Raw genomic sequence first — 27,309 nt, forward strand, 5'->3', positions numbered from 1 at the left:
AAACATATACATAGTATAAAGATAAACCTTGCATGGATTCATTAAATGTACTAAAGTTATTGTGCATAAAAACAGCTATATCTATCTATCTATCTATCAATATATATATATATATATATCTTTCAGCTCACCACAGCTACAGGTAATAACTTGTGGGAGCTTTACGGTCTGTTTAAAAATATATACTGACTGAAACTGTTGTGAAATCAGCACTGAATTATCTATTAGCAGCTTCTATAGTCAAGAAAGTACAGAGCATTATCCCTGGATTAATGTGATATTGAAGAAAATCTAAACTTCTTAGGCAAGTTCTGAATTATAAGGAGTGCTTTACTGGATTTCTAAGTTGATTTTGGACAGTGTGAACCTAAAAATACATAAACCATGTATGTGCTGAGATTTGAGGAAAATCTTTGTTACTTTTAGACAAACCTAGGTGAACTATCCCCAGTTTATTTGTTTTGTTTGTTGTTTTTTTTTTACCCTAAGCTAAGCTAACCTCCAATCATTCTGACCCCCACCACATGCAGCTGTTTCTTTGAGAGGCTCAGATTCAGACAGAAGACAACAGGTGAGGTTTGGGAGAAAAGGTGCAGGTATAGCTGGTAATATTCTTACCACAGTGGGCCAGCAGGTGATGGTGGCCTTCTGGTGCAGTGGGGTGGAGAGGAGGATGAGGAGCAGCAGGGTGAAGAGGAAGGCCGTGCAGCTGACGAACTCAAAGAAGTAGAGCGGTGTGCAGTTATAGCAGCGGCTGACGGCCTCCTCCAGGAAGAAGGCCACGGAGGACAGCAGCTGAGGGAGAACCAAACACCAGGTTAGTTCATTTAATATACAGTTATTTTACTGGGAGGGCAAAACCAACAATAACATGGCAGTTTCTGTAGGTTCACCAAGTTAAACCTCTAAGAAGTTTCTCTTTCGTTTTTCACTCCTGTCACATTCTTCCTCACATTGGGCTCATTTTTCACTGCAACATAAAGTCCTGCACCTCTATGGAAACAGAACAACTATGACTACAAGGAGAAAACTATGTTGCATTACAGTCAGACACTCAGAGAGCGCAGTACTCCAACAACACTGTTCATTCCCCCCCCAATGGCATTGTCAGAAATGCAACATTTTTTTTTGGTAGAAAAGCAGCATCACGCCGTCCGCTAGGGTTGGCTCCAAAAAGCTTTTTCTCCACAGACCCCAATTCATTTTTGGAAAAATAAAATTTGATAGACTGATTTTCTACAGCTCAGGATTTTTTTCCCGTTAGTTTTCACGGTCAAAATGAGAGATCAGGTGGCCGATCTTAAAATAAATCAATACTGAATTTTAAATAAATCGTTAAAGTTGGCGGAGCCAGGGGGCGTGGCTATACTTGATAGACAGCAACAGAAGCCTCTGTGTTAAAATGCAGGCGTAATAAGAGAGTCTCCAGCTAATCCTGCCCCTAGTTGCTCTCCGGTCCAGCCTGTTTGATGACGCTTTTTACGTCACTGGCTCCAAAAAATCCAAAATGGCGACCAGGAAGTAGCAAAATCCGGGCTTCATTTTCTCGGCGTTGAAACCAACGGGTGACGTCACGGTTAGTTCACGCCTGGTTATTCCTTGTATCGTTTCTAATAAGTCCGCAGCGGTGGATTTGTAGTAGGATCGCAATCATGTGATCGTCAGCAGGCAGCTGACGTAGCGTTCACTTGTTGTCATGGTTACAGTGACGCCATGCCACTATCTTACAGTGATACAGAAATCTTTAACAAATCCCTGGATTCATACTATAAGTTGCATCACTGCCAAAATCTAATCAATTGGTCTTTGTGTCATTTATGACCTTCCCTGAAGATTTCATCCAAATCCGTTTTTAAGTAATGTTGCTAACAGACAGACAGACCAACGCCGACTGTCACAAAATTCTGACGCATTCCTTGGTGGAGTAATGACAAAACAAACAAACAAAAAAAAAAGTTCTTTAATCATTTGTTTTATACAAATGTAAAAATCCTGGAATCAACATGTCCAACATCTTTGCAAGTGTCCACAGTTGTTACCATCACTGGAAATGAATGGAGGTTTTACATGCTATAGATACTTCATTATTTACATTTCTTTTGACACGCAGTTTACCAAAAAACTCTGATGTGAGACTGTTGGTAGCAAGTGAGTTGCTAATGGCTTCACAGTTGTGCAGAAGAGCTAGGAATTTTTTGATTTTTCTTTACAGAATCTGCATTGAAACAAGCAAAATGAACGACAAATAAAAAAATTGAATGTACATATAAAACAAAACTATGGTAAGAATTCCAACAAATGTAAAAGAGGCAAGATATATACAGTACCATGAGGAGGTAATGAGGTCAAATGACAATCAATAAAATAGAATAAAAATGGGTAGGAGATTGCACATGAGCAGCTTTATTACAAGTGACACTGTGCGTTATTTTTGAGTTCAGAAGCCTGATGGACCATGGGTAAAAACTGTTTCTCAGCCTGTTTGTCCTGCATTTTAAGGATCCGAGTCACTTCCCTGATGGCAGCAGGCTGAACAGCTACTGGCCAGAGTGGGTGCTGTTGCCCAAGAATAACAGGATAGAGCTTAGATGTTCAAGGATCAACAGATAGTCTGATAAGTCCTTCTGTTTTTACCATTTTCTGGTTGATAAACGGTGTCATTTTGGCGATTTTTAAAAAAATATAGATGTCTGGTTGTTAAACAAAGCTGGCTGGTTTTGAGGTCCAGAGGGTTTGTCACACTATTTATTGACTCTTAAAAACCCTCCAGATGTTTTATTATTATATTCATTTCTGTTTCCAGAATTAAGTGGCATTTAAAAATAAATATTTTCCCCTTTAAAACATCTGATTCATGATAAATCTGTTGTTAACATCAGAAAACAACATGACAGGAACAGAAAAGACGTACTGCCGTCTCCACAATCAAGTGAGTGTTTTTCCTCTGAACGGATCCTATAAATATGTCTGCTCTTGTCTTGCATGCTGCATTAGCTGCTTAGACTCAACATTTGTTTCCACAGTTTTCGGACCATAAAAATGTCCTGCAGCAGCTCGTCTGAGTTCAGTAAAAGTGGTTTGGTGGCGGCTGGTGGAGGCTCTCGCTCAGCCTGTACTTTGCTGACGTCAGGCGCCTGATTTTAGCTCTGTGGTTCTAGGTTTGTCTGTGTTTGAAGAAAACACAAAGCCTTTTATAACCCGGCTGGCCAAACTCACTTTAGCACAGAATATTCCTACAATAAAACCCGCTGGTGTAATGGGAACTTAGTCGGGTTGAACCACCAAGTGTGCAGCAGAAAGACAGAAAACATCGTCCAACACATCCTTAGGCCTTAAAACTCCAACATGTGTATGTTTATATCAATAGTGCATCAAACGGCTCAGTAGCTACTGAGCTTTTTAGGCTCAGAGTTTTGGGGTTTATGGTATATGACCTGTCACATTCAGTATAATTTAAAGGAGGAGTGTGGGTTGTGGTTGCGCAGCATTCAGGCAGCTTTAGGGGTGCAGAATGTTGCTGAAAAACATGCAAAATGTTTATGTTTTTAACAGTCCGTTTTACACGTTTACACCTTGAAACCAGCTTCACTTTACCCATAGAGCTCCAGAATGCTCTGACTGCACCTCATTATCATTCTGCTGCAGGAGGAAAACTTCCTGGCTTTTTAAAAAATATTTCTTCAATCCGATTACATCATTTTAGGTGAAGCTCAGCCCAGAATGCAGGGATGGTGCCTCTGCCAAATAGTGATGAAGGAAGTGATTTAGTGGAGCATTTGCATGCCCTAAATTCCTGGCAGTGGGTTTGAATAACCGGTTATCTATTTTTAAAATAAAATGACTCCATTTGTTAGCCAGAAACTGTAAAAACAAAAGAGTTGTCACATATCAAACTTTTTGACGATCAGTGAATTAATCGTGTGCCATTCTCTAATCTGAGCTTAAAATTGTGACATTCCATCAAAATCACTTTATTCTAGACAACTCACTTTTAAAAAATGCCAAAAATAAAGAGTTTTCTGAAAGCACAATCTGTGAAAAACAAAGAATTCTGTGCTCCTCAGCGCAAACATGCAGCCATTAGTGACGCAGCTGTGACCAACAGTCACATGACGAAAATTTAGAGAATATTTGGCTGAAGTGCAGGATGTGTTTCCACAGAGCAGAGAGGAGACAAGTATGGAAACAAATTCAACATGCAAATAGCTCATTTCCAGTACTGGTAACACCTGTGGACACTTTGAGATCAGGTTTTCTGATGTTTTTGTCAAAGAAATAACTGAGGCAAATTCATTCAATTTTTTTCCTGTTTAGAATTTGTAGTATTCTGAGTTTCCGGACCATAGTTGTAATGTTCCCATAGAGGTGCATGATTTTATACTGCAGTGAAAATGAGGCCACAGTGAGGAACAATTATAGAGGAGCAAGAAATGTTCTTGTTACAACAAGAAACGTTTCTTGTACTTCAAAATTCTCCTATTTACAAAGTAAAGTATTCCTGTTTATCGTGTCAGAGTGACATTCGTCTCTCTTCTGGTTCGGACACGCCCTCATGCTGCTTGTTTTGGGAAGCAACCGTCGCCCACATGGCTGAGCAGTCAGAGCGGTTCGACCACAACAGTCACTTCTAATGAAACGCAGCACAGCCCGCAGCTGTCCTTGTGTTTCATACAGGAAATACACACTATATCACATTACTACAGCCTCATTTTAAAGATTTCTGTTGGTGCTTTTTCTCAAACCAGTGATCGGCAACGAACAGCCAAATAATCCATCAGTCCATGGACAGAAACTTAATTCATTTGACATCTACATAAACATTTCTATAGTTTTCGAAGAAAAAAAGCCAATATTTCCTTGCTTTTCTTTGACTTACATGATGGTAAACCAGAATTTCTGAATCAGTCCCTTCATGTGAACAGATAAAACTAAAAAAATAAAAAAAATAATCTGGATTTAAAATCACCTAGAAACCGCAGAGGGCACAAAGGAGCACAGCACATTTTGTTATTTTTTTATTATAGATTAGAATTCAATTACTTTCAAATTTGCAAATCAGACATATAAAATAAAGTGGTTTTCACAAAATCTAATTTCATTTTAAAGATATCCTGCCTTTCAAACCAATGGAGAGAGTAAAAATGATTTAAGGCTAAGCATCAAACATGTGGGTGGAATTCTCATCAGGGCCGAAAATACGCCACAGTTTGCAGCTGCACCTCATGATTATTCTCCTTCTTAAAGTCATTTATCTTCAGAAGAATCCAGAGAATGAGGAGCCATGTGTAAAATAGCTCTCTAGCTAATTTAACATCCTCCTGCTGCTCATTATCACCTGGCTGCTTAGAGGTCGACTTCACGTGTCGGTACTAGAAGAACAAAAGTAATTATGTACGGAAAAAGATCTCATACCTACAGAAGCCATGATGTTCACATGAAAAGAATGTGGACTGCCATATATTGCATGGATATACAGTCATGGTGTATATAAATAGATATACACAAGTAGATACACATGCTTTATGAATAAATTTGCCTTTAAACTGTAAATGCCTGCGACTCGGTTGTGTTGTGGGGAACTTGAATGTGCAGTTTGGTTTCACACACTTGCTGCTGAACTGTGAGAAACTACTTCATTTTGTTGTTTAACTCTATTCAAAGCAGAAGTCGGCTCACATTTCAGGAATTTGACTGGTGAGGAACCAAAAAAAAAACTACTTTTTCTACCACTTCTCAAAACAACATGAACATCGGAGCCATTGCAGACAGAAAGCATGTTTACAGATGACGGTCAGTTGTTTAACCTCGTGCACTAATGCCACCAAAATGACAAACCCAAATTAAAATAGCTGCAGTTTCAGAATTATATGCATGAATGCACTGTCAGAAAGAAAACCGCCTCCAGTTTGTTGTAAAAATGCCATAAAACCTGGAGGTTATAAAGATAACAAAGCTATGAGGCTTTGAAGTTTATGTCCAAAACAAGAGATGTTGCTCTCACACTGATCCCAGTCATTTACTACAGAATATCTACCAACACCGAGTCTCAATCTGATAACTTTTAAGACAAAAGCATTCAGTGTGCAGTAATTTGCCAAGGCTGCTGAGTCGTCGTATAGTTTCCGACAGATAAGTCCCGATAAGTCCACAGCGGTAGATTTGTAGTAGCACTGCAATCATGTCATCGTCAGCAGGCAGCTGACAGTGTTCACTTGTTGTCATAGTTACAGTGACGCCAGAAATCTTGAACAAATCCGTGGATCCAGAGTATAAGTAGCATCACTGCCAAAATCTAATCAGTAGGTCCTTGTGTCATTTCTGACCTTCCCTGAAAATTTCATCCAAATCCGTTCGTCCGTTTGAGTAATGTTACGCACAGACAGACTAACAGACGGACAAACGTACACCAATCATCACATAGTTCCACCGCGTTCCTTGGCGAAGTAATAATACACACTTTGAGTGCCTTAAAAGTATTAAAATCAACCCAGTGTATGTGTCTAATGCCTGAATAACTTTGCCATGCATTAAGAAAAATGTAATAAAACCATAATAAAGGTATGAAAAATTTCCTAAAAACATTCATAAAATACAACAAAAATGTCCTCAAATGTTAATAAAACATCAGAAAAACATATCACCATATTTCTAAAACCCCCCACAAAACCTGAAAAATTCCTCAAAGTGCATCAATAAAATACCTTAAAATGTTCTAAATAAATTAATTAAATGACAAAAACATCCCATGAAAATACAAATAAAACACCTGAAAATTGTCCTAAAATTATCAATAAAGTGTTAAAGAAATGCCTTTATTTTGGAAGTCCTCAAAAACTGAAGATTTTTGTCTGCCTGTAAAAATCATTGTTTTTTGTTCCCTTCTGGTTAGAGCTCTGCACTGAAACTACACTGGAAATACAATTTACAGGATTTGATTTGCATGCGGTGTCAAGTGGAAAATCCCCCAAAATTAATATTTGATTTGTGTAGCGCTGAAAAGCAGCTCCAGGCAGCAGATGTGACCTGGATTGATTCAAAATGATCTTTACACGTCAGCATCTGCAGGAGCTTCGCCTACATTCACCTGAAATCTAACCACAGGTTGATGCATGAAGCTGCTCAGACTCAGCACTCAACACAAGCCCCGTTTACAAATCAACAAAGAAAAGATGCAAACAAACAGCAGGTGTAGCTGTACCAAAGCCCACACTGTTCAGATAAATATAGCAGATTCTTTATGTCTTGTACAGGCTGTTTCATTTACACCTTTTAAACATCTGGACTAGGGATGTGCGGACTAGTCGTTTAATCGGTTAATTGTCGACTCATTTATTAAACGGTTAGTATTTTACTAGTCGGTTAAACGCTAGTGTGCCTCCCCCGCACAGCCACGCTTCGCGCCCCCCGGTCCCGACCGGGCGCCGCCATGCAGCTCTTCGCTCGGCCGTGCGCCGCACACTCGTCCCGTCTGGGCTACCTGGTTGATCCTGCCACTAGCATATGCTTGTCTCTTTTTTCAACCCCCGCTATCCCCCTCATCATTAGCGGTGTTTTGACCACTCCAGCTACACCCACCACGTCCCTTCCTGCCACCCCGAAGCAAAGCATCGGCTCCACTATGTGCTGCTCGTGGACTGTCATGGCGCACAGACGCAGCGGCACTTTCTGTCTCAGTGGACGACTGAACATCTTCATCAGAGGGTGAATATTCCTCTTCAGAATATGAGTAAGCCATTACTTGACAAAGTACTTTGTCAGTGTTGACCAGACCTCTCGGTACGGTGAGTTTTCTCACTCTAAAATGTGCCGTCTTGCGCTCTGATACGCTCCGACGGCGATTCTGGTCTCCTCGGTTTTCAAACTCTGTAAACTCCAAAACTTTGCATGAAAACATGCCCACAACTGATGCTCAGATTGAAGTTCCAGATGTCCGCCATCTCCTGGTGTACAGTACATGAGGCACATGAGGCAGTATATTTGAAGCTATGGCTTGTTATGTTCAGCAATGTTGCTTGTGGCAATATTGCGACTTTGGCGCTTAAAGGGTTAAATTGCAAGTTCAATACTAATTTCCGAACCGACTAGTCGCTGATTTTATTGGCGACTAGTCGGTTCGGAAATTAGTCGAAATTCCCATCCCTAATCTGGACAGAGTTTCACGTCACATTTCAAATGATTTCTGCCAGGGATTGACTGATTATCAGGCCTAAATTCTGCTTTTTCTTCCGATTATCTGTTTTTTTTAATCAATTAATTCAACATGAAACTGACTAGAAAATAACAATTTACTATTTTTGGTAGATCCCCCATGTTTTGTGAAATGAGATAAAAAGGTTTACCATGAAAGAACAGGCTATAAACTGTAAATGACGTCTGGTTCAAAAGCCTGTACTTTAACAAATGGGAACGACTTTGTTTTTTTGTTTACATTTAAATTTTTTATACTATTTTATGTTGATTTACATCGGCAGAAATTACTGTTAGCATACAGGAATTTGCTAGCCTAGCCACGCTACACCCATGTTTCTGACGGCACAAGGGTCTAGGAACTCTCGACAGGGAGGGAGGCGGGCTAAAAGGTTGTCTATCAAATCACTCTGCAGCAATTGGGTAGGTATACAACCAATCAGCGCAACGAATAGGCTCCTAGAGCGCCGGAAATCAGAGGATGCGGTAGTTCGGTGAAGCCTTATTTATACAGTCAATGGGTGAAGCTCAAGTATATTACAGACATGTTAACAGAAAGATTATTCAGAGTCGGTGCTAATGGAGCTCAACGACTGTTGTCGTTTTTGTTGTCGACCCTGGCAGAGAATTAAATTCGTCGCCGTGGGTTGTCTAGCGCGGCTAGGCTAGTTGTTTCTGGTTGTTTCTGTCAGAATCGTCGCGCCTCTGTCGTCACTTAGTTACGCCCGCCTTCTGACTCTACACTTCATGGTGATTGGTCCGGCCAGTTTTAGGAGAATCCAGCCTCGAGCCTTATGGAGGGTAACTAGACCCACCCTGGCAGAGAATTAAATTTGTTGCCGTGGGTTGTCTAGCACGGCTAGGCTAGGAATTTGCTGTAATTTGAAAGAAAAATTATGTATATCAAGCACTGAAAAATTGTTAAAATTCAACTGTTATTTTACAGATTTTGCTTGTTTGATAACTAGTAAATTCACCAAATCTGTGAATTGAAACATAAAATTATACTATTTAAAACTGATTTGCACCACCTAAAAAATGTTATTTTACAGACTTTCCCTGTTCTGTTAAAAAAAAGGTACATATACACAATGTGTGACCGTATATGTACACTGTTTTACTGTATTTCAATTAGTTAAAATAGAACCATTTCAGATATTTGCTGTGTTTTCCCAGTTTTGGAAACAATCATATTTTTCTGCCACCTTTGTGACTGTTACGGCCACCAGTATTGTTTCCAAACAGAGTCTGGAAACAATAACTGATTATGCTCCAAGACTTGGACCTTAGTGGGCAATAAAAGTAGTAGAAAAAAGGAAGATAACAAAACAGAGAAGAACAGCAGATGGAACTGCAGAAGACAAACTGATCAATCTCAGTCAATCAATTGATCAGTAAACAGAGGGGAGTATCCTGATGCATCCTATGTTAATGTACACCTTCAGTTGTAGCAATTATTATTTTTAAAGTAACCTAGTTTTGATTGACAGCCTTCCTGCTATCACATGCTATCATATATTAACCTGCCATTCAAAACTAGGTTACTTCAATAAATGTTAATGTGTAACATTGAATGATATCTGTTTTCGGTCTACCTTGATTTCCATAAATTGATATCGGCCCTGGAAGAAACCATATCATTCGATCCCTAATTTCTGCAAATTCAGACAGCAAACACCAACAACAGACTGATGATTAATCTGAGTTTTTCTCGTTCTGCTGCTCATTCACAGAGTTATTAATACGTTCCGGCTCCTGCAGGGACGTTTCACACTGAGCCTCCCTCCCTTCTGCACATCCTCTTTTTGTCCAATAGCCACTAATGAGAGCAGCGAGCAGAGTCCCGGAGGCCGGATGCAGGCCTAGACCGGCCTCCGCTCTGCTCGGTTAACTGTTGCGACAGCGGAGGGTCAGCAGCTCGGAGATCTGCTAACGCCAGCCGAACAGGCGGCTCTGCAACACTTTCACTTCCCAATGTGCAGCTTCCTACAGAGCTGCTGCATGAGGAAGGCCCAGTCAAACACAGGTCACACACACGCAATGGTGTACGCGATTCCTCTGAACTACTGGTGTGCAAAAACAATTTTTAAAAAAAAACACACCACTGCTCCACATGTTTCTTCATCAATCTGTGTTTGTTAAAAGATTAGCATCTTCAGTAGGAACATTTTGACATCTTACAGGGAGGATACAGAAGCGATCGCGGACTGAAAGAAGTTTCAGCATCCTTGAACTCACCACTTGAAAGATTTTTAGGATGAAGCGGGTTTTATCCAGGTGCTCCGTAGGAACCACGAACCAGGAGGATTTGGGGTTGGGGGCCGTCGTGGCGGAGTAAACCTCGTCCATGGCCATGATGGAGCTGAGAGACACAGAACACAAGAACATCAGGGAGAACGGAAAGAACAACACAGGCTGGTTATCAGTGGAACTGTTTGCTTGGGATCAAACAACGATAAGGACAGAAAAACTAGCAATAAAAAGTGACATTCAAAGAGGTAAAAAACAGAAAATAGGATAACAGAATTGCAATAAACAACAAACAGAACACGAAATAACTTCTGAATGTTAAAAACATATTCAAGGAAATAGCATTTCTAAAACATCTGCTGTCTCTCAAACAACCCCAGTGCCTGTACAAGACATCAATAAGAAAAATACCAGATTTATTAGTCAGTGATATGGAAACAGTCGAGCTGTCAAAGTCCAACACAGAAAATATCACTATTTGAGGACAAACCTCCAGCAACACAGAGCTGCGACTACCGATTCATTTCATTATATATTATGTTCTCATGCCGTCAGTGTGTTTTAATTCTCCAGTGTTTATTCTGGGTAGGGGGCTCCCACACGGGGAGCTGTTCCTGTCCATGGGGTTGTTAACCCTTGGTCCCCATACCCCCTCCCCAATGCCCCCCCACCCCCAAAACCCCCACCTTCAGCGGTCTGCGACCCTCTCAGTGTGGCTGCCCCCCTCTTCAAGTTAGTGTCTTCCTTCCTTTCTTCTAGCCTCAGTGCCTTGCCATGTCATGATGAGGTCATGTTGATACCTTTTGGGCGTGGACGTGTGGGTGTGTGAGTCTGTGTATGTGTGTGTGTGCTTGCGTGGGTGTATGCATGTGAATGGCTGTCTATATGTAGGGAAGGTAGGAGAGTTGGGCTTTTATTTTTTTTATTCCTATTTCTAATTGCATTTATTTATTTATTGTCTTCTTTGTTTTTAATTGCTTGTGAAGCACTTTGTGTTGTTCTTACATGAAAAGTACTATACAAATAAATAAAGTTTGAGTCAGTGAATCAATTTTGTCTCTAAAATTGCAACAAAAAGCCTGTTTTATGATTCTTACACTCCAATGGTTAAACATGTACAATAAGAGCAGCTAGGTTACCATGGTAACTGATGCTGCACAGCTAGATCACCATGGTAACTGATGCTCCGGGTCTGTTTTACACTGTTGGTACTGCGACTAACAGAACGCAGATAAGAAAAATTCTTGTTCTGTTGGTATTTATCACAGAGAATATAACGTATCAATATCTGAGCTTCATTCTCATTACTTCTGATTGGGTTTACAGGTTTTGTTGAGCAAGCTTTCACAAATCTGACATTTGCTCTAAACGTTAACAATAAAATAGTTGAGAAATGTTCTAAAATTATTGGTAAATACCTGGAAAAGACCCTATAAATACTGATCAAATACCAGGAAACTCCTCTATATTAATTAATGAAATACCTGGAGAATCCTCTTTAAATATCAAATAAAAATACTACAAATTCCCCTGATCAAATGACTAAAAAAGGAAGCCAGGCTCTGTCAAGTGCCTTCCATAGAGGAACCCTCGAGTGTTTGCCACGTGTAGAATTTTTAAAATCTGCACAAACTGGGCCAAGTTGAATAGTTTTAATACAGAAAACTGTATTTGAATCATGTGTCATGATTTGTCTTGAGTTTCCCTGTAATAAACAGTGGAGGATACTGTACAGCTGTATGTTTATTATAATAATAACAATACTGATAATTATAATAATAATTCATGCTTTATACTTATTTTATCTGAACAAAAACGGCTTCAATATAATGAACACGCAGCCAGGGTCATCAGTATTTGGACTGTGACACAGTTGTTGTAATTTCACCTCTGTACACCAACAGTGGATCTGAAATTAAGCAACCTAGATGTGACTAAAGAGGAAACTTTCAACTTGAAATTACGGGAATTAAGTTATTGTATTCAATTTAGCAACTATTTTCTACATGGTCTTTCTATTTTTATGACCTTTCTTGTCCAGATGTGGCCTGTTCCCGCCCTATTTCAGACCAAAGTAAGGAGATGGATGTTCAAGAGATGATTCCAGGTGTTAAACTTATATTTGGTAGCCGTTCTGGAAAAACAGATCTATCAGAGAGGTGCAAAAGCTTTTAGAGAGGCCAAATCAACAACTTGTTGAAAAGAAGGAATGCACTGGAGAGTTCACCACAAGAACTCGAAGAACCACAGAAGACAACTTAAGTGGATGATGGCAGAGTTCCTTCCATCACGACACCGAGTTTGGTCAAGAACACCCTCAAAGAAGCAGGCGTGTGATTCTCAAACTGTACAATCAAGAGACGCCTTCATAAACGCAGAGTTTATCCCAAGATGTAAACCAGGGCTGACACTCAGGTACAGAGAGAAAAGGAGCCTTCAGAGTTCTGGAATAAGATTCTTTGGACAGATGGAACCAGATAAACTCAGAATGACGGATAAGAAGAGTCTATGATGAAGGACGTAGGACGGCAAACACATTACACACAATAAAAGCATGGAAAGTTAGTAAAATTAGTCCCATATATCTACTTATCTACTTGACAACTGAATATTTCTGTAATATATTAAGGGAAAAAAAATGCATTTCTGGATCCAAATGGTTATTTATTTTTCTGTAGGTAGTCAGGAACCTTGTAAAATATTAGCCTGCAAAATCAACTAAATATATAAATAGAACAAAAACATTCACTAAAATTATTAACAAAAAAAAACAAAAAACATTGGTATCAAATATAAAAATACGGCTACAATGATTGAAAAATCCTCTAAATTTTTTAATAAAATGCCTAAAATATCTTCTAAAAATTATTCATAAAATGTCTGAAAAATGCCTTATAAATATTAATGAAATGACTCAAACATGTCCTAAAAAATATTAGATTAATACCTTAAAAAGTTGCTTAAATTATTGATAAAATATCTGAAAAATATCCTAAAAATATTTATAAAATTATTTTAAAACTCCCCTAAAACTATGAATAAAATATCTAAACATGTCTTAAAATTGATGATAAACTGCCAAAAAACCCAAAAATATGGAAAAAAAATTGTGCAAAAATTCCATTTAAATATTATTAAAATACAAGAAAAATTACCTAAAAGTATCATTAAAACCACTTAAAAATGTCCTGAAAATATTATTTAAAATAAAATGTTCTAAAACTATTGATAAAACCCTTGACAAATTCCCGAAAAATATCAATAAAATACAGATAAAATAAAACAGGAGAGCATCCTCACGTCACGTCCATTGATCGATTATCAGCCTTTTGGATTACTTTTATTGATATTTTATACTGACAACAAACCACACCCCTAAAGTTTAATATCTGTGTTTTTAATACTGAATTTCTGATATCCAATAGCTCAAACCTGCAGTCTCTTGGTAAAGATGTTGTAGAGGAAAATTTACTCGATTTTTAGACAATAGGAGGAGAGTTACAAATTTGATGTGAGACATCCAAGAGTGGCCTGTATACAACTTTAGATATTCTCCAAATTGATCTACAGTAAAGCTCTTTTTCTCATCTCCTTTTGCCAGTTAGACTTAGTGCAAAGAGGTTAATATACAACCTGCATCTACATCATAATTTGGGATCAACTTTACCCAGTTATGAGATTTCTTGTCATTTTGAGACGTTTGTGCTCATTGCAACAAAAATGTGACAAATACCTTATGAGTATGATACTTCAGCAGCATCCTACGAGGCTCAAAACAGAACTGAAGCAAAAAGTACTGCAAAGGACAAGGTACGTTTTATCCGTTTGATTCCCGGCTATAAAAGACACAAGCAGAAACAAAAAATCAAGCCGTTTTTTCATTTTTTCGTTTTGAGCAAAAAACAAAAAAAGCAGGAAACGGTTCGTTTTTTCGTTTTTTCGTTTTGAACAAAAAACAAAAAAACAGGAAACGGTTCGTTTTTTCGTTTTTTCGTTTTCACCCCCAAAATGAAAATATGACTCCATATTTCGTTTCATTGGTGGGCGGGGCTTCGGAGCCTGCCAGTGCACAATAAAGCTCCTGCCCATCACAATAAAGCTCTTGCGCTGGCATTCATAGACAGACTGACTTTCATTGTATTGCCTGCCCCCACTGCACTTCCCCTAACTCTAAATCAAAGCAAGTCGTGTACACAGTAATGACAGTCATAACCAGTGGTGTAGTCTAGTTTTTTCTACTGGTTATACTCCAACCTCATAAACCAAAGCCAGGTCAGGTTCTCATATATGTGCGCGTGCACTCACATGTCCGCACACACACACACACACACACACACACACACACACACACACACACACACACACACACCAGCAGCTCCTTTATTTCAAACTACCAATTAGATACTTATAGACATTATAGCGTCAGCAGCTCCTCCTCCTGCCATCAGGTAGACCTGATGTTTCCTCTTCATCAGGTAGAGCTGATGTTTCCTCTTCATCAGGCTCCCTTTCCTAAATGTTAACCTTAGCTCCAGCTGTAGTGTTCCCTAAAGCGGCAGTATTCACAGGACAAGCAACAGGCTTATTAAAACACTGAAATAGTTTCATTTAGCTTTGCTTTCTTATTCTTATTTTTTCTCCACTGACTGATGTTGGGTCATTAGAAGTTCTAGACTCATGTCCCTCTTCTTCTAAGCCAGGGGTATTCAGCTAAAATTCAGAGGTCCAGTCAGCAAAGGTCCAGAACATCATAATGTCTAACTTGAGTTACTGTGATATATGCTGATGTAACCTGGTAGTTTTATTAGAGTCTGCCTGTAATCAAAAACTGACCGTCAAATAAATTCAGTACGGTTCAAAAACATTTAGACATTTATTAATAAATAACTTATATGTAACTGTATATCTTAGAATAAAGTGCAGAACTTAAAAAAGCATGACTGAACAACCTGAATCAACTTCTATACATCTTTAACAATACATAAATCTCATAAATGTAAACATTTGAACACTTTTACATTTTTGTCTGTCTCATATCACTCCCCTAATATCTCTGCTGCTTAATGGGAGAACTGAGCTGCTGCTTGTTTGAGCCGTTCTCAAAACATATTTTGATTATGTTCATAGTTGAGAAAGCTGCCTTACAGCTGTTTGCTGAGCCAAACATGGTCAGCATGTGACCACAGTCTGTCCTCTAGAGATGTATAAGGCACAAAAGATACGACTCTCAGAGCCGATGCTTTGTAGTAAATCTGAAGAGCCGACTCCTAACGTATTTAATGGAGTATGGAGTTTAACACTGTCCTAGCAGAAAACATGTTACTGGATCCTAGATTAAAGAAGCTTGCCTTCAGTGACAACAGAGCTGTTGATGAGAAACTTCAGAGAATAAGAGCAGCAGTCTGACACCTCCACCATTAGAGGACCAAGTGGAGGAGGAACCTCAAACTTCTGCTGTGTGGAGGCTCTTTGATGGAAGAGCTACAGGAGATGCTGCAAGGAGAAATCCTACAGCTGATGTGGTAATGGAGGATCATATCTTGAGGAAGCCCTCATCCAACCAGCAGACGACCCACTGAGCTGGAGCAGGACAAGGCCTCAGTCTGCCCCACCTGGTGAAGGTGATGGAGGAGAGACAACTTCTTCCATCTGAGAGAATCTTCTCAGAAACACAGCAGATATTCACTGAATCGCTGAATCGCATCGCAGCTCTGCCTTCAAAAAGCAGCTGAGAGATGAGGGACAGAGAGGACAATAGTGATGGAAGTTCAGCTCTTTTCAGAGAGCTTTTGGCACTGCTTCCAAAGAAAAGCCGGTTCTTTCAGCTCCCAAATGGCTCCTAATTTATTATTCTTTGTAGCCTCATGTTTTTGCCTAACCTGGCAAAAATGAATCATTTGTGTTTTGACAAACTCTTTTTCATTCAGTGTTTTTATGAGAAGCCTTATAATTGACTCATTTTGTACATTTGCTCTGTTACAAAAACAGGTATTCTTGCTTTTGTTTATTATTTCAACCAAACTGTTTTTGCACAAAAAATAAATGAACAAAACTCTGCACATGAACCCACAGAACCAGAACAGAACCAGAACCAGACTCAGTATTCAAACAGTATAAATGTCCTCAGAGCAGGCTGACATTTAAAAAAATCAGATGGCTGAGCTTGGATGGGCTGATACATTTCTTCTTTCAGTGAATATCTGCTGTGTTTTTGAGAAGATTCTCTCAGATGGAAGAAGTTGTCTCTCCTCCATCACCTTCACCAGGTGGGGCAGACTGAGGCCTTGTCCTGCTCCAGCTCAGTGGGTCGTCTGCTGGTTGGATGAGGGGTTCCTCTAGATATGATCCTCCATTACCACATCAGCTGTAGGATTTCTCCTGAATCATCTCCTGTAGCTCTTCCATCAAAGAGCCTCCACACAGCAGAAGTTTGAGGTTCCTCCTCCACTTGGTCCTCTAATGGAGGTGTCAGACTGCTGCTCATATTCTCTGAAGTGTCTCATCAACAGCTCTGTTGTCACTGAAGGCAAGCTTCTTTAATCTAGGATCCAGTAACATGTTTTCTGCTAGGACAGTGTTAAACTCCATACTCCATTAAATACGTTAGGAGTCGGCTCTTCAGATTCACTACAAAGCATCGGCTCTGAGAGTCGTATCTTTTGTGCCTTATACATCTCTAGAGGACAGACTGTGGTCACATGCTGACCATGTTTGGCTCAGCAAACAGCTGTAAGGCAGCTTTCTCAACTATGAACATAATCAAAATATGTTTTGAGAACGGCTCAAACAAGCAGCAGCTCAGTTCTCCCATTAAGCTGCAGAGATACACACGTGGACAAAATTGTTGGTACCCCTCAGTTAAAGAAGGAAAAACCCACAATTCTCACTGAAATCACTTGAAACTCACAAAAGTAACAATAAATAAAAATTTATTGAAAATTAAATAATCAAAAACAGCCATTACTTTTGAATTGTTGATTAACATAATTATTTAAAAAAACAAAGTAATGAAACAGGCCTGGACAAAAATGATGGTACCTCTATAAAAGATTGAAAACTATTTGACCAGAGTGACATGATTAACTCAGGTGTGTCATTTAATTGACATCACAGGTGTTTCCAAATTCATAATCAGTCAGTCTGCCTATTTAAAGGGAGACAAGTAGTCACCCTGCTGTTTGGTGAAAAGGTGTGTACCACACTGAACATGGACAACAGAAAGCGAAGGAGAGAATTGTCCCAGGACATCCGAAAAAAAATTATAGACAAACATCTTAAAGGTAAAGGCTATAAGACCATCTCTAAACAGCTTGAAGTTCCTGTGACAACAGTGGCTCATATTATTCAGAAGTTCAAGACCCACGGGACAGTAGCCAACCTCCCTGGACGTGGCCGCAAGAGGAAAATTGATGACAAATTGAAGAGACGGATCGTTCGAAATTGTATCCAAAGAGCCCAGAGCAACCTCCAAAGAAATTAAAGGTGAACTCCAAGGCCAAGGTACATCAGTGTCAGATCGCACCATTCGTCGTTGTTTGAGCCAAAGTGGACTTCATGGGAGACGACCAAGGAGGACACCACTGCTGAAAAAAACTCATAAAAAGCGAGACTGGAATTTGCAAAAATGCATGTTGACAAGCCACAAAGCTTCTGGGAGAATGTCCTTTGGACAGATGAGACCAAACTGGAGCTTTTTGGTAAGGCACATCAACTCTATGTTCATAGACTCAAAAACCAAGCATACGAAGAAAAGAACACTGTCCCTACGGTGAAACATGGAGGAGGCTCAGTAATGTTTTGGGGCTGCTTTGCTGCATCTGGCACAGGGTGTCTTGAAAGTGTGCAAGGTACGATGAAATCTGAAGACTATCAAGGCATTCTGGAGAGAAATGTGCTGCCTAGTGTCAGAAAGCTTGGTCTCAGTCGCAGGTCATGGGTCTTCCAACAGGACAACGATCCAAAACACACAGCCAAAAACACCCAAGAATGGCTGAGAGAAAAGCGTTGGACTATTCTAAAGTGGCCTTCTATGAGCCCAGATTTGAATCCCATTGAACATATGTGGAAGGAGCTGAAACATGCCATTTGGAGAAGACACCCATCAAACCTGAGACAACTGGAGCTGTTTGCTCATGAGGAGTGGGCCAAAATACCTGTTGACAGCTGCAGAACGCTCATTGACAAATACAGAAATCGTTTAATTGCAGTGATTGCCTCAAAAGGTTGTGCAGCAAAATATTAAGTTATGGGTACCATCATTTTTGTCGAGCCCTATTTCATTAGTTTGTTTTTTTTAAATAATTATGTTAATCCACAATTCAAAAGTGATGGCTGATTTTGATTATTTAATTTTCAAAATTTTTTATTTATTGTTACTTTTGTGAGTTTCAAGTGATTTCAGTGAGAATTGTGGGTTTTTCCTTCTTTAACTGAGGGGTACCAACAATTTTGTCCACGTGTGTATTAGGGGAGTGATATGAGACAGACAAAAATGTAAAAGTGTTCAAATGTTTACATTTATGAGATTTAATTATTGTTAAAGATGTATAGAAGTTGATTCAGGTTGTTCAGTCATGCTTTTTTAAGTTCTACACTTTATTTTAAGATATACAGTTATATATAAGTTATTTATTAATAAATGTCAAAATGTTTTTGAACCGTACTGAATTTATTTGACGGTCAGTTTTTGATTACAGGCAGACTCTAATAAAACTACCAGGTTACATCAGCATATATCACAGTAACTCAAGTTAGACATTATGATGTTCTGGACCTTTGCTGACTGGACCTCTCTGAATTTTAGCTGAATACCCCTGGCTTAGAAGAAGAGGGACATGAGTCTAGAACTTCTAATGACCCAACATCAGTCAGTGGAGAAAAAATAAGAAAAAGAAAGCAACGCTAAATGAAACTATTTCAGTGTTTTAATAAGCCTGTTGCTTGTCCTGTGAATACTTCCACTTTAGGGAACACTACAGCTGGAGCTAAGGTTAACATTTAGGAAAGGGAGCCTGATGAAGAGGAAACATCAGCTCTACCTGATGAAGAGGAAACATCAGGTCTACCTGATGGCAGGAAGAGGAGCTGCTGACGCTATAATGTCTATAAGTATCTAATTGGTAGTTTGAAATAAAGGAGCTGCTACTGCTGCGTGTGTGTGTGTGTGTGTGTGGGTTGGTGTGTGTGTGTGTGTGTGCGCGCGTGCGTGGACATATGAGAACCTGACCTGGCTTTGGTTTATGAGGTTGGAGTATACCCACTAGAAAAAACTAGACTACACCACTGGTTATGACTGTCATTACTGTGTACACGACTTGCTTTGATTTAGAGTTAGGGGAAGTGCAGTGGGGGCAGGCAATACAATGAAAGTCAGTCTGTCTATGAACGCCAGCGCAAGAGCTTTATTGTGATGGGCAGGAGCTTTATTGTGCACTGGTGGGCTCCGAAGCCCCGCCCACCAATGAAACGGAATATTGAGTCGTATTTTCATTTTGGGGGTGAAAACGAAAAAACGAAAAAACGAACCGTTTCCTGTTTTGTTTGTTTTTTTGTTCAAAACGAAAAAACGAAAAAACGAACCGTTTCCTGTATTTTTGTTTTTTGCTCAAAACGAAAAAACGAAAAAAACGGCTTGATTTTTTGTTTCTGCTTGTGTGTTTTATAGCCGGGAATCAAACGGATAAAACGTACCTTGTCCGGAAGGGAAGCAGCAAGTATTTACTATTTTACCTTAAAAATATACATTTCAATCATGTGAATAGTTAAACAAATTCCTCTTCTGTTACCTGACTGATCACAGCAGCTTCAGTAAATGTAAATACAAATAAAAATGGGCTGTTGCTGGAAAATAAATCCAGCGCGTAATTGCTAAGATTCATTGATAATAAAAGTGAAAGCAAGCACAAAAGGTGTGTACCGTGCAGGTGAGCAGTGCAACCCTTCTTACGCAAATCTTACTGCGTAATAGTTGGTCATTTTCTACCAGACAGACGTCCTTTTGTCATTTTAAGCAAAATGACAACACCGAACTTCATTCAAAAAAGTTCATATTTAGCAATTCCCCGCCTGTAGACAACAACATACACAAATAAGAAGAGGGGTTAAGGCTTGATCTTAAACAGATTGCTGTTAAAGTAAATTCGGCACGTGTCTCACCAACCACTCTGCAGCTTATTTTTGTCAACTGTCACATTTTTGAGGCTACCGTGCCAGTTTCCGTGTATTTCGATTGCGAAGTTTAAGGGGAATACCACGGAAATTACAAGACGTTGTATTCAAATAAACCACGTCAGAGAATTGTGAATGATGCCGAAGCGAATATCTGATTATGTTTAGTACTATCATGAGTTTCTAAGACGCGTTTATCACAGTTAAAGTTTCGGTTTCCAAAAGACAAAACGTCAACAGGTAAATTGAGACGATTTTAAACAGAGTCTGGCGTGTGTGGATCCCCACGGCATAAGAGGCAGAGAAAGTTTTAATGGTGGCTGAAAATCCGCCCAACTTAGCCGTTAAAACACGAAGTCAGCTCAGAGTTAAAGGCCTGAAAAGGACAGTTTTAAATTGATAAACTCACCGGTCAGTTTTCTTCCAGTTCGCAGAAAAATAAAGTTTCCTGGTGTGAGGTTCAGTCGCAGCTCGTCGCTTTTGTTTCTGCGCCGTTTCAGACAAACTTCCGCATTTAGCGACTTTTTTTTTCTTCTCGTCAAGCGAGAAACAAACACACTGAACTTCTGCTCACACCCACAATATTAAAAGTGACTCACAACAAGAGTTTCTACACTTTCACCGAGGGCTTTTATTTTTTAAATCATTCCAGACTGACAAGAAAATAAAGAAATTTGAATTATTTGTGATTTATTAGATGTTTAACTCGTAGTTTAATATACAGTCACGCTGAAACCCTCATTCCCTCATTTTCATTTTATTTGATATATAGAGATTTTGTTAAATAAAGTGACCACAAAAACACCACAAAGAGACAAAACGACAATTAAAAAGAGACAAAAAACGATCACAAAGGGTCACAGAATTCAAGGATTCAAGGATATTTATTGTCAATGCATTTCTGCAATGAAACTTTGTTGGCACTTCCAAAAACAAAAACAACATAGTATAACAAAACAACAAACAGCTGTACAAAAAGTATTACAAATACATACAAAATGACAACAAAGGCACAAAAATGACTAAAATGAGATATTTAACAACTGCAGAGGAACAAAATGACCATAAAGAGGCATAAAAGGAGACATAAAATGACCACAAAGAGATACAAAATGACCACAAACATGAAATTACTGATATGCGACAAAACATGATCACAAAGATGTACACAAAAATACACAAAATGACTAATAAGAGCAACAACAGAAAGACCAGAGACACAAACTTATGACAAAATGAACAAACTGAGACACAAATTTTGACCATTTAAAAATACAAACAAAATACAACAAAATAAGAGATAACGTGACCATAGACTCAAAATGCTCATCCTTCTTTACAAAATTAATCATTTAAAACACTCACCAAACTGATTGACTCCAAAACTTTGAATTAATAATTTATTTAATGAATCCCAATTTAGACTTAAATTGGGATAAGTGATACATGACTGCTGTATTCCACCCCTTCGCCTGTTCTGAGTTGGTACAGTCCAGCAGGTGAGTTACATGCTGAGCAGCTGTGTCCGTTTGGGAACTCAGGTGAAGATGTAAAGAACTACAGGGACCACAGAGAACACGTCAGGAAGTAACAGGATTAATTACAGGTGTTTCAGCTACCTGGAGACGCAGGACGAAGTTTCATGAAGCTTCAGGTTTTACCTCAGCAGCTCAGCAACACCTGCTGATGTATAAAACTAACAAACTGCAGCTGAAACACACCCGAGTGAGGTTCAGTCTCATGTGTCCAGTAAATTAGCGTGTTGTTGTCACACCTGCCATGTGTTTGTGGTTGTTTTGTGTCAATTTGTGGTTCTTTTCAGTCTGTTTGTGGTTGTTTCCATCTTGGTATTGTTGTCTTGAGTCTGTTGTCATTTTTTTCAATAATTCATAATTTTGCACCTTTTGTGAGGCTGTTTTTTTGTGTTTGTGGTTGTTTGGTGTCTTTTTGCTGTTGCATTTCTGAGTTGTTGTTTGGTCTCTTTGTGTTTGCTTATGGGAAATTATTGTTGTTTAATTTGACATTATTATTTTAAATCTTGGTATTGTTGTTTTGCGTCATTTTGTGGTTGTGGTGCTTGTCTTTGTGGGAATCTGACACATTTAACGCCTGTGGTTGTTTTGTGTCTCTTTGTGGTAGTTGTATGTATTCTTGGCCGTTTTGTGTCTTTTTGTGGTAATATTGCTTCTCTGTGTTGTTTGGTCTCTTTGTGATCATTTTGTATCCTTTTTGTGGTTGATTGGTTTTAGCCAGTGGTTGCTTGACACTTTATTGTTGTTTGTGTCTCTTTGTGCTTGTTTTGTATCTTTATGTGGTTCGGCTGTGACTCTGTGGTCATTTGGACTCCTCTTGTGTCAGTTTTGTAGTTTTGAGTGGTTGATTTTTGTATCTGTGGTTGGTTGGTGTCTCCTGGGGTTCTTGTTCATCTTTTTATGGTAATTTGATTCAGTGTGTGTTGTCTGTATCTTGAGCTTGTGTCTTTTTGTGTTTTGCATCTTCTTGTGGCTGTTTTGTTTATCTGTGTTTATGTTGTGTGTCTAGTTGTTTGGTGGCTTTTGCGTTGCTTTCTGATTACTTTGTGCCTGTTTGTAGTCTTGTTGTTTTTTGTGTCTGCCTTTTTGTGGTTGTTTTGCATCGTTCTGGTTCTTCTGCATTTCTTTGTGGTAATTTTGCTCATTTTGTGTCTTATTGGTACTTTCTATCGTTGCTGTTGTGTGTCTGTCTTAACTGTTTTTTCAATATTTCATAATTTTGCCTCTTTGTGGTTGTGTCTCTCGTTTTATGTGTGTGTGACAAGATTCCCCTCTGTGTGATGATTTTCCTACACTCAGTTAAATGTCAGTTTGGAGCTAAAAATATTTCATCAAACTGTTCAGAGTGTTTTCAAATTCGTTTAAACCAGAACTGACTGACTGTTTTGGGTTTTTTTTTTTTTTTTGGAGCTCTTTATTCCTCCACATGCCTCTCTTTGCACCGACAGTCCGGCCTGAGCTGCCTGTGCTCGGCCTGCAGGTGTCGCTGCAGGCCGCTCTCAGCTCCGGTTCTCTCCGCGGTGTGTGTGCGCGCGAGGCTTCCCCCGCTATAAAGCCGTGTGAGGCGGCTGGAGGCTGTAAAGGCTCTCCGGCAGCCACAGCAGGAGGAGGAGGAGGATGATGAAGCTGTGGAGCTGATCTCAGTTCAGTTCGTCTGAGCTGCAAACTTTCGGATGCTTTTCTCGCTCTGGAGCTTCTTATTCTTCTTCATGCACATCTGAGCAGGTAAAAAACAAACAAACACAGAAACTCTTAATTTCTTAACATTTTGTTCCCTTAAATCATATTTCCCTCTTGTCTGCTGCTCACCTCTTTATTTACATACATTATTTAAGCGACCTGAGAGCTTCTCCACGCTGCTCTGCTCCAATAATCCACTTCAATTGTGTCACAGGGTGAAATGATGATGCAGCTTCCTGCATTATATGGACTATGTTGCATTTTTCTCATCAGACAGCTGCTATTATTGTATAAAGGATTGTTTTCTGCTGCTTTTTGTTTTTAACAAACTGTGCTCAGTTTTGTATCAATCAGCTGTTTTAAATGTCCTGCAAATGAAGCAGAATTTGATATTTACTAAGATTTTTTTGTGATTTTAGAATTTTGCAGGGCGAGTGTGAGCAGTGGAATTAGATTTTTGGCATCTTTTTGTGGTCAGTTTGTGTTTTTTGTCAACTTGCATTGTTTTATGGCTATTTAAAGTCAGTTTTGTGGTAATTTTACACCTTTCTATAGTCGGTTTGCAACCATTTGCATGTTTTTGTTTGCATTTTGCACAATTTTGAAGTCATTTTGCACCTTTTCACTCATTTTGCATCATTGTGTGGTCAGTTGTATGATTTTTGTGGTGGTTTTGCATTATTTTGAGGCAATGTTACAATGTTCTCTGGTCATTTTGCGTCTTTGTTTAGTTGCTTTTTGTCTCTTTTTGTGATCATTTTATGTTGTCTTGGGTAAGTTTGCAGCTTTATTTGGTGGTTTTGTTTGTTTTGTAGCCATTTTTTCCTCTTATTGTAAGTCTATATTTTTGTGACAATTTAAAATCTTTGTGTGGTCAGTTCTCATCAATTTGTATCTATATGTGGTGATTTTGCATATTTTTTGGTAGTTGTTTTGTATTTTTTGTAGTCAATTTATTTCCTTTGTGGCTATTTTAAATATTTATTTGACTGATTTTGCATCCTTTTATTTTCATTTTGCATACCTTTGTGTTAAATTTGCATATATTTTAGTTATTTTGCATCCTTTTGTGATCATTAGCATCTTTTTATTTCCATTTTGCATCTACTGATTCCATTTAGCATAGAGTTTTGTTAATCCTACACCTTTTTGGTCGTTTTGCAGTGATTTTTCATTGTTTTTCTGGCTTTGTTACACCATTTTGTGGTCATTTTAAATTTTGTTTAGTGTTTTTTTTGTGTGTGTGATCATTTTACATCTTCTTGGGTGATTTACATTTTGATTTGGTTATTTCATATAATTTTACAGCTGTTTCACATTTCTATACAGAACAACTTTGAAGGCTGTTTTTATAGTCATTTTCTTCTTCTGTGGTAATTTTGCATATTTCTGTGGCAACTTTAAATCTTTATGTGGTCATTTTGTTCCTATTTTGCATCTTGTAAGTATTTAGCATGGTTTTGTGATCATTTTGCATACATTTATGGACACTTATGCAATGGTTTTGTGGCTTTGTTGCTGTTTTGTGGTCATCTTGCATCTGTCTTTAGTAGTTTTGTGGTATGTCTAGATTTTTATGCACATTTTGCATATTGTGATGATTGTTTGTTGCAGCCGTTTCCCTCTTTCATGGTAATTTCGCATATTTTTATGTTTCTGCTGTCTTTTTTATGTCTTTTTGTGGCCATTTTACATATTTCTGTGGTCACTTTGCATCTTGATGTGGCCATGGTATGTCTTTTTGTGGTCAGTTTTCTTTTTCTTTCAAAGGTTTTCTCAATTTTGTGACTGGATGGATGTGTGCGGAAGCCTGCAGCTGTATTCTGCGGTGTTTGTGGTTTAATTAAAGGCAGGCAGGCTGAGAAAGACTCCATGTATTGATTGAATGCTCCTGCAGGGACCTCTGCTGTGACTCTGTGTGTCTCTGGTAATATTTTTCTGCTTTTTCTTTCTTTTTTTTTTTTTTTAGAAGGTTGTATAGGCTCCAGCTCATAGTTTTATAAATACTTAGTGCTGCTTTTCGTCATTAATCTGTAACTGAACAACTTGTGTGTGTTGTTTCTGGTGTTTTGTGTTCATCTGTGATCACGTTTGACTGGAAGAACGAAGGTTTTTATCACCGTCTCACTCATTAGAGACTAGTGCTTTAATCATATTTATTGGACTGACAGGGTTTTATGTTATTTAATTTTCCTCTTGTTGCAGCAGAGATGTGTGTGTTTGTTGTGTTCAGTAAAGGGGTGAAGTGGTGATTTCCCTTGAGGTATTGGTGTCTAATATTTTCACAGGGAGTTGTGCATCTAAGAGTGTCGTTACAACAAAATAATGGTCTACAAATTTACTTTGTACAACACCAGGTTGGATTTGAATATTGTCTTGGAATTTTTGTGTATTTATGGTGTTTTGAGGTTGTTTTGTTTCTTTTCGTTGTAGTTTGTGTCCCATCTTTTGTGTGTGCATCTTCTTTTTGTGGCAGTTTGTGTCTCCTTGTTGCCTTTTTTGCGTCATTCTGTGGTTATTTTGTATCTTAGTGTGGGCATGTCTTCTTGGGTCATTTTGGATCTTTGTGTGGCAGTTTGTGTCTCCTTGTTGCCATTTTACAGCATTCTGTGGTCATTTTGTGGACATTTGTAAACTTTATTTTTAATCTTAGTGTGGTTATTTTGCATCATTCTGTGGTTATTTTATATCTTATTACGGGTGTTTTGCATCCTTTTGTGGTATTTTCACATCATCTTGGGTCATTTTGCATCTTTTGTGGCAGTTTGTCTCTGTCGCCACTTTGCAGCATTCTGTGGACATTTTGCATCCTTTTGTTGATATTTTTAAACTTTCTGTTGCCATTTTGAATCTTAGTGTGATTATTTTACATCTTAGTGTGGTTATTTTGCATCATTCTGTGGTCATTTTGCATCTTTTGTGGATATTTTTAAACTTCTGTGCTTATTTTGCATCCTTTTGTGGCAGTTTGTCTCCTTGTTGCCATTTTTCATCAGTCTGTGGTCATTCCACGCCATTTTGTGGTCATTATGCATCCTGTGTAGTTCTATCTTTTGTGGTCATTTTGCATATTTTTGTGGTAATTTTCTCTATTTTAGTAGTTGTTTTGTGTGTTTTTGCTGCCATTTAGCCTCTTATGTGGCAATTTTGCATCTTATATGGCCATTTTGTGCCTCTTTGTGGCCATTGTTCAATCCTTTGTCGCCAGTTTACTTCTCATTTTCCAATTTGGCTTTTTTTTAACTGATAATTTTGTATCTTTTGTAGCCAGTTTGTATTTTTCTGAAGCCGTTTTGCAGGAGGATGGTTATGAGTTGTTTGAAACCAAGGCTCTGACCAATCGGTCTTTGTCTTTCAGGCTTGTTCAGTTAAAACTTAAAGCTGCCTAATGATGTTTTCATGTTAATTACAAGAAGCACCAAAGATGTTCAAATCAACTTCAGTTATTGGTTTTGATTCACATAAGTTAACGTGTGAATGAATGTGAGTGATG

At 38.7% G+C, this 27,309-nt stretch overlaps 2 protein-coding genes across 2 annotated transcripts in view; one reads left to right on the plus strand and one right to left on the minus strand.

Moving 5' to 3' along the window:
• Nucleotides 1-21,136, minus strand: part of cmtm6 (CKLF-like MARVEL transmembrane domain containing 6) — a 30,228-nt gene extending 9,092 nt beyond the window's left edge. The window contains exons 1-3 of the mRNA XM_022220310.2: nt 21,014-21,136; nt 10,426-10,549; nt 619-795 (exon numbers count right to left, since the gene is read on the minus strand). Of these exons, the coding sequence (XP_022076002.1) occupies nt 619-795; nt 10,426-10,542 (294 nt within the window). The 5' untranslated portion in view covers nt 10,543-10,549; nt 21,014-21,136. The remainder of the gene's footprint in view (nt 1-618; nt 796-10,425; nt 10,550-21,013) is intronic.
• Nucleotides 21,137-23,705: 2,569 nt separating this feature from the next.
• Nucleotides 23,706-27,309, plus strand: part of cpne4a (copine IVa) — a 95,555-nt gene continuing 91,951 nt past the window's right edge. Inside the window, exon 1 of the mRNA XM_051956919.1 lies at nt 23,706-23,861. The gene's annotated coding sequence lies outside the window, so the exon portion shown is untranslated. The remainder of the gene's footprint in view (nt 23,862-27,309) is intronic.

This window comes from Acanthochromis polyacanthus, chromosome 12, assembly GCF_021347895.1.
Source record: "Acanthochromis polyacanthus isolate Apoly-LR-REF ecotype Palm Island chromosome 12, KAUST_Apoly_ChrSc, whole genome shotgun sequence".
NCBI classification, from domain to species: Eukaryota; Metazoa; Chordata; class Actinopteri; family Pomacentridae; genus Acanthochromis; species Acanthochromis polyacanthus.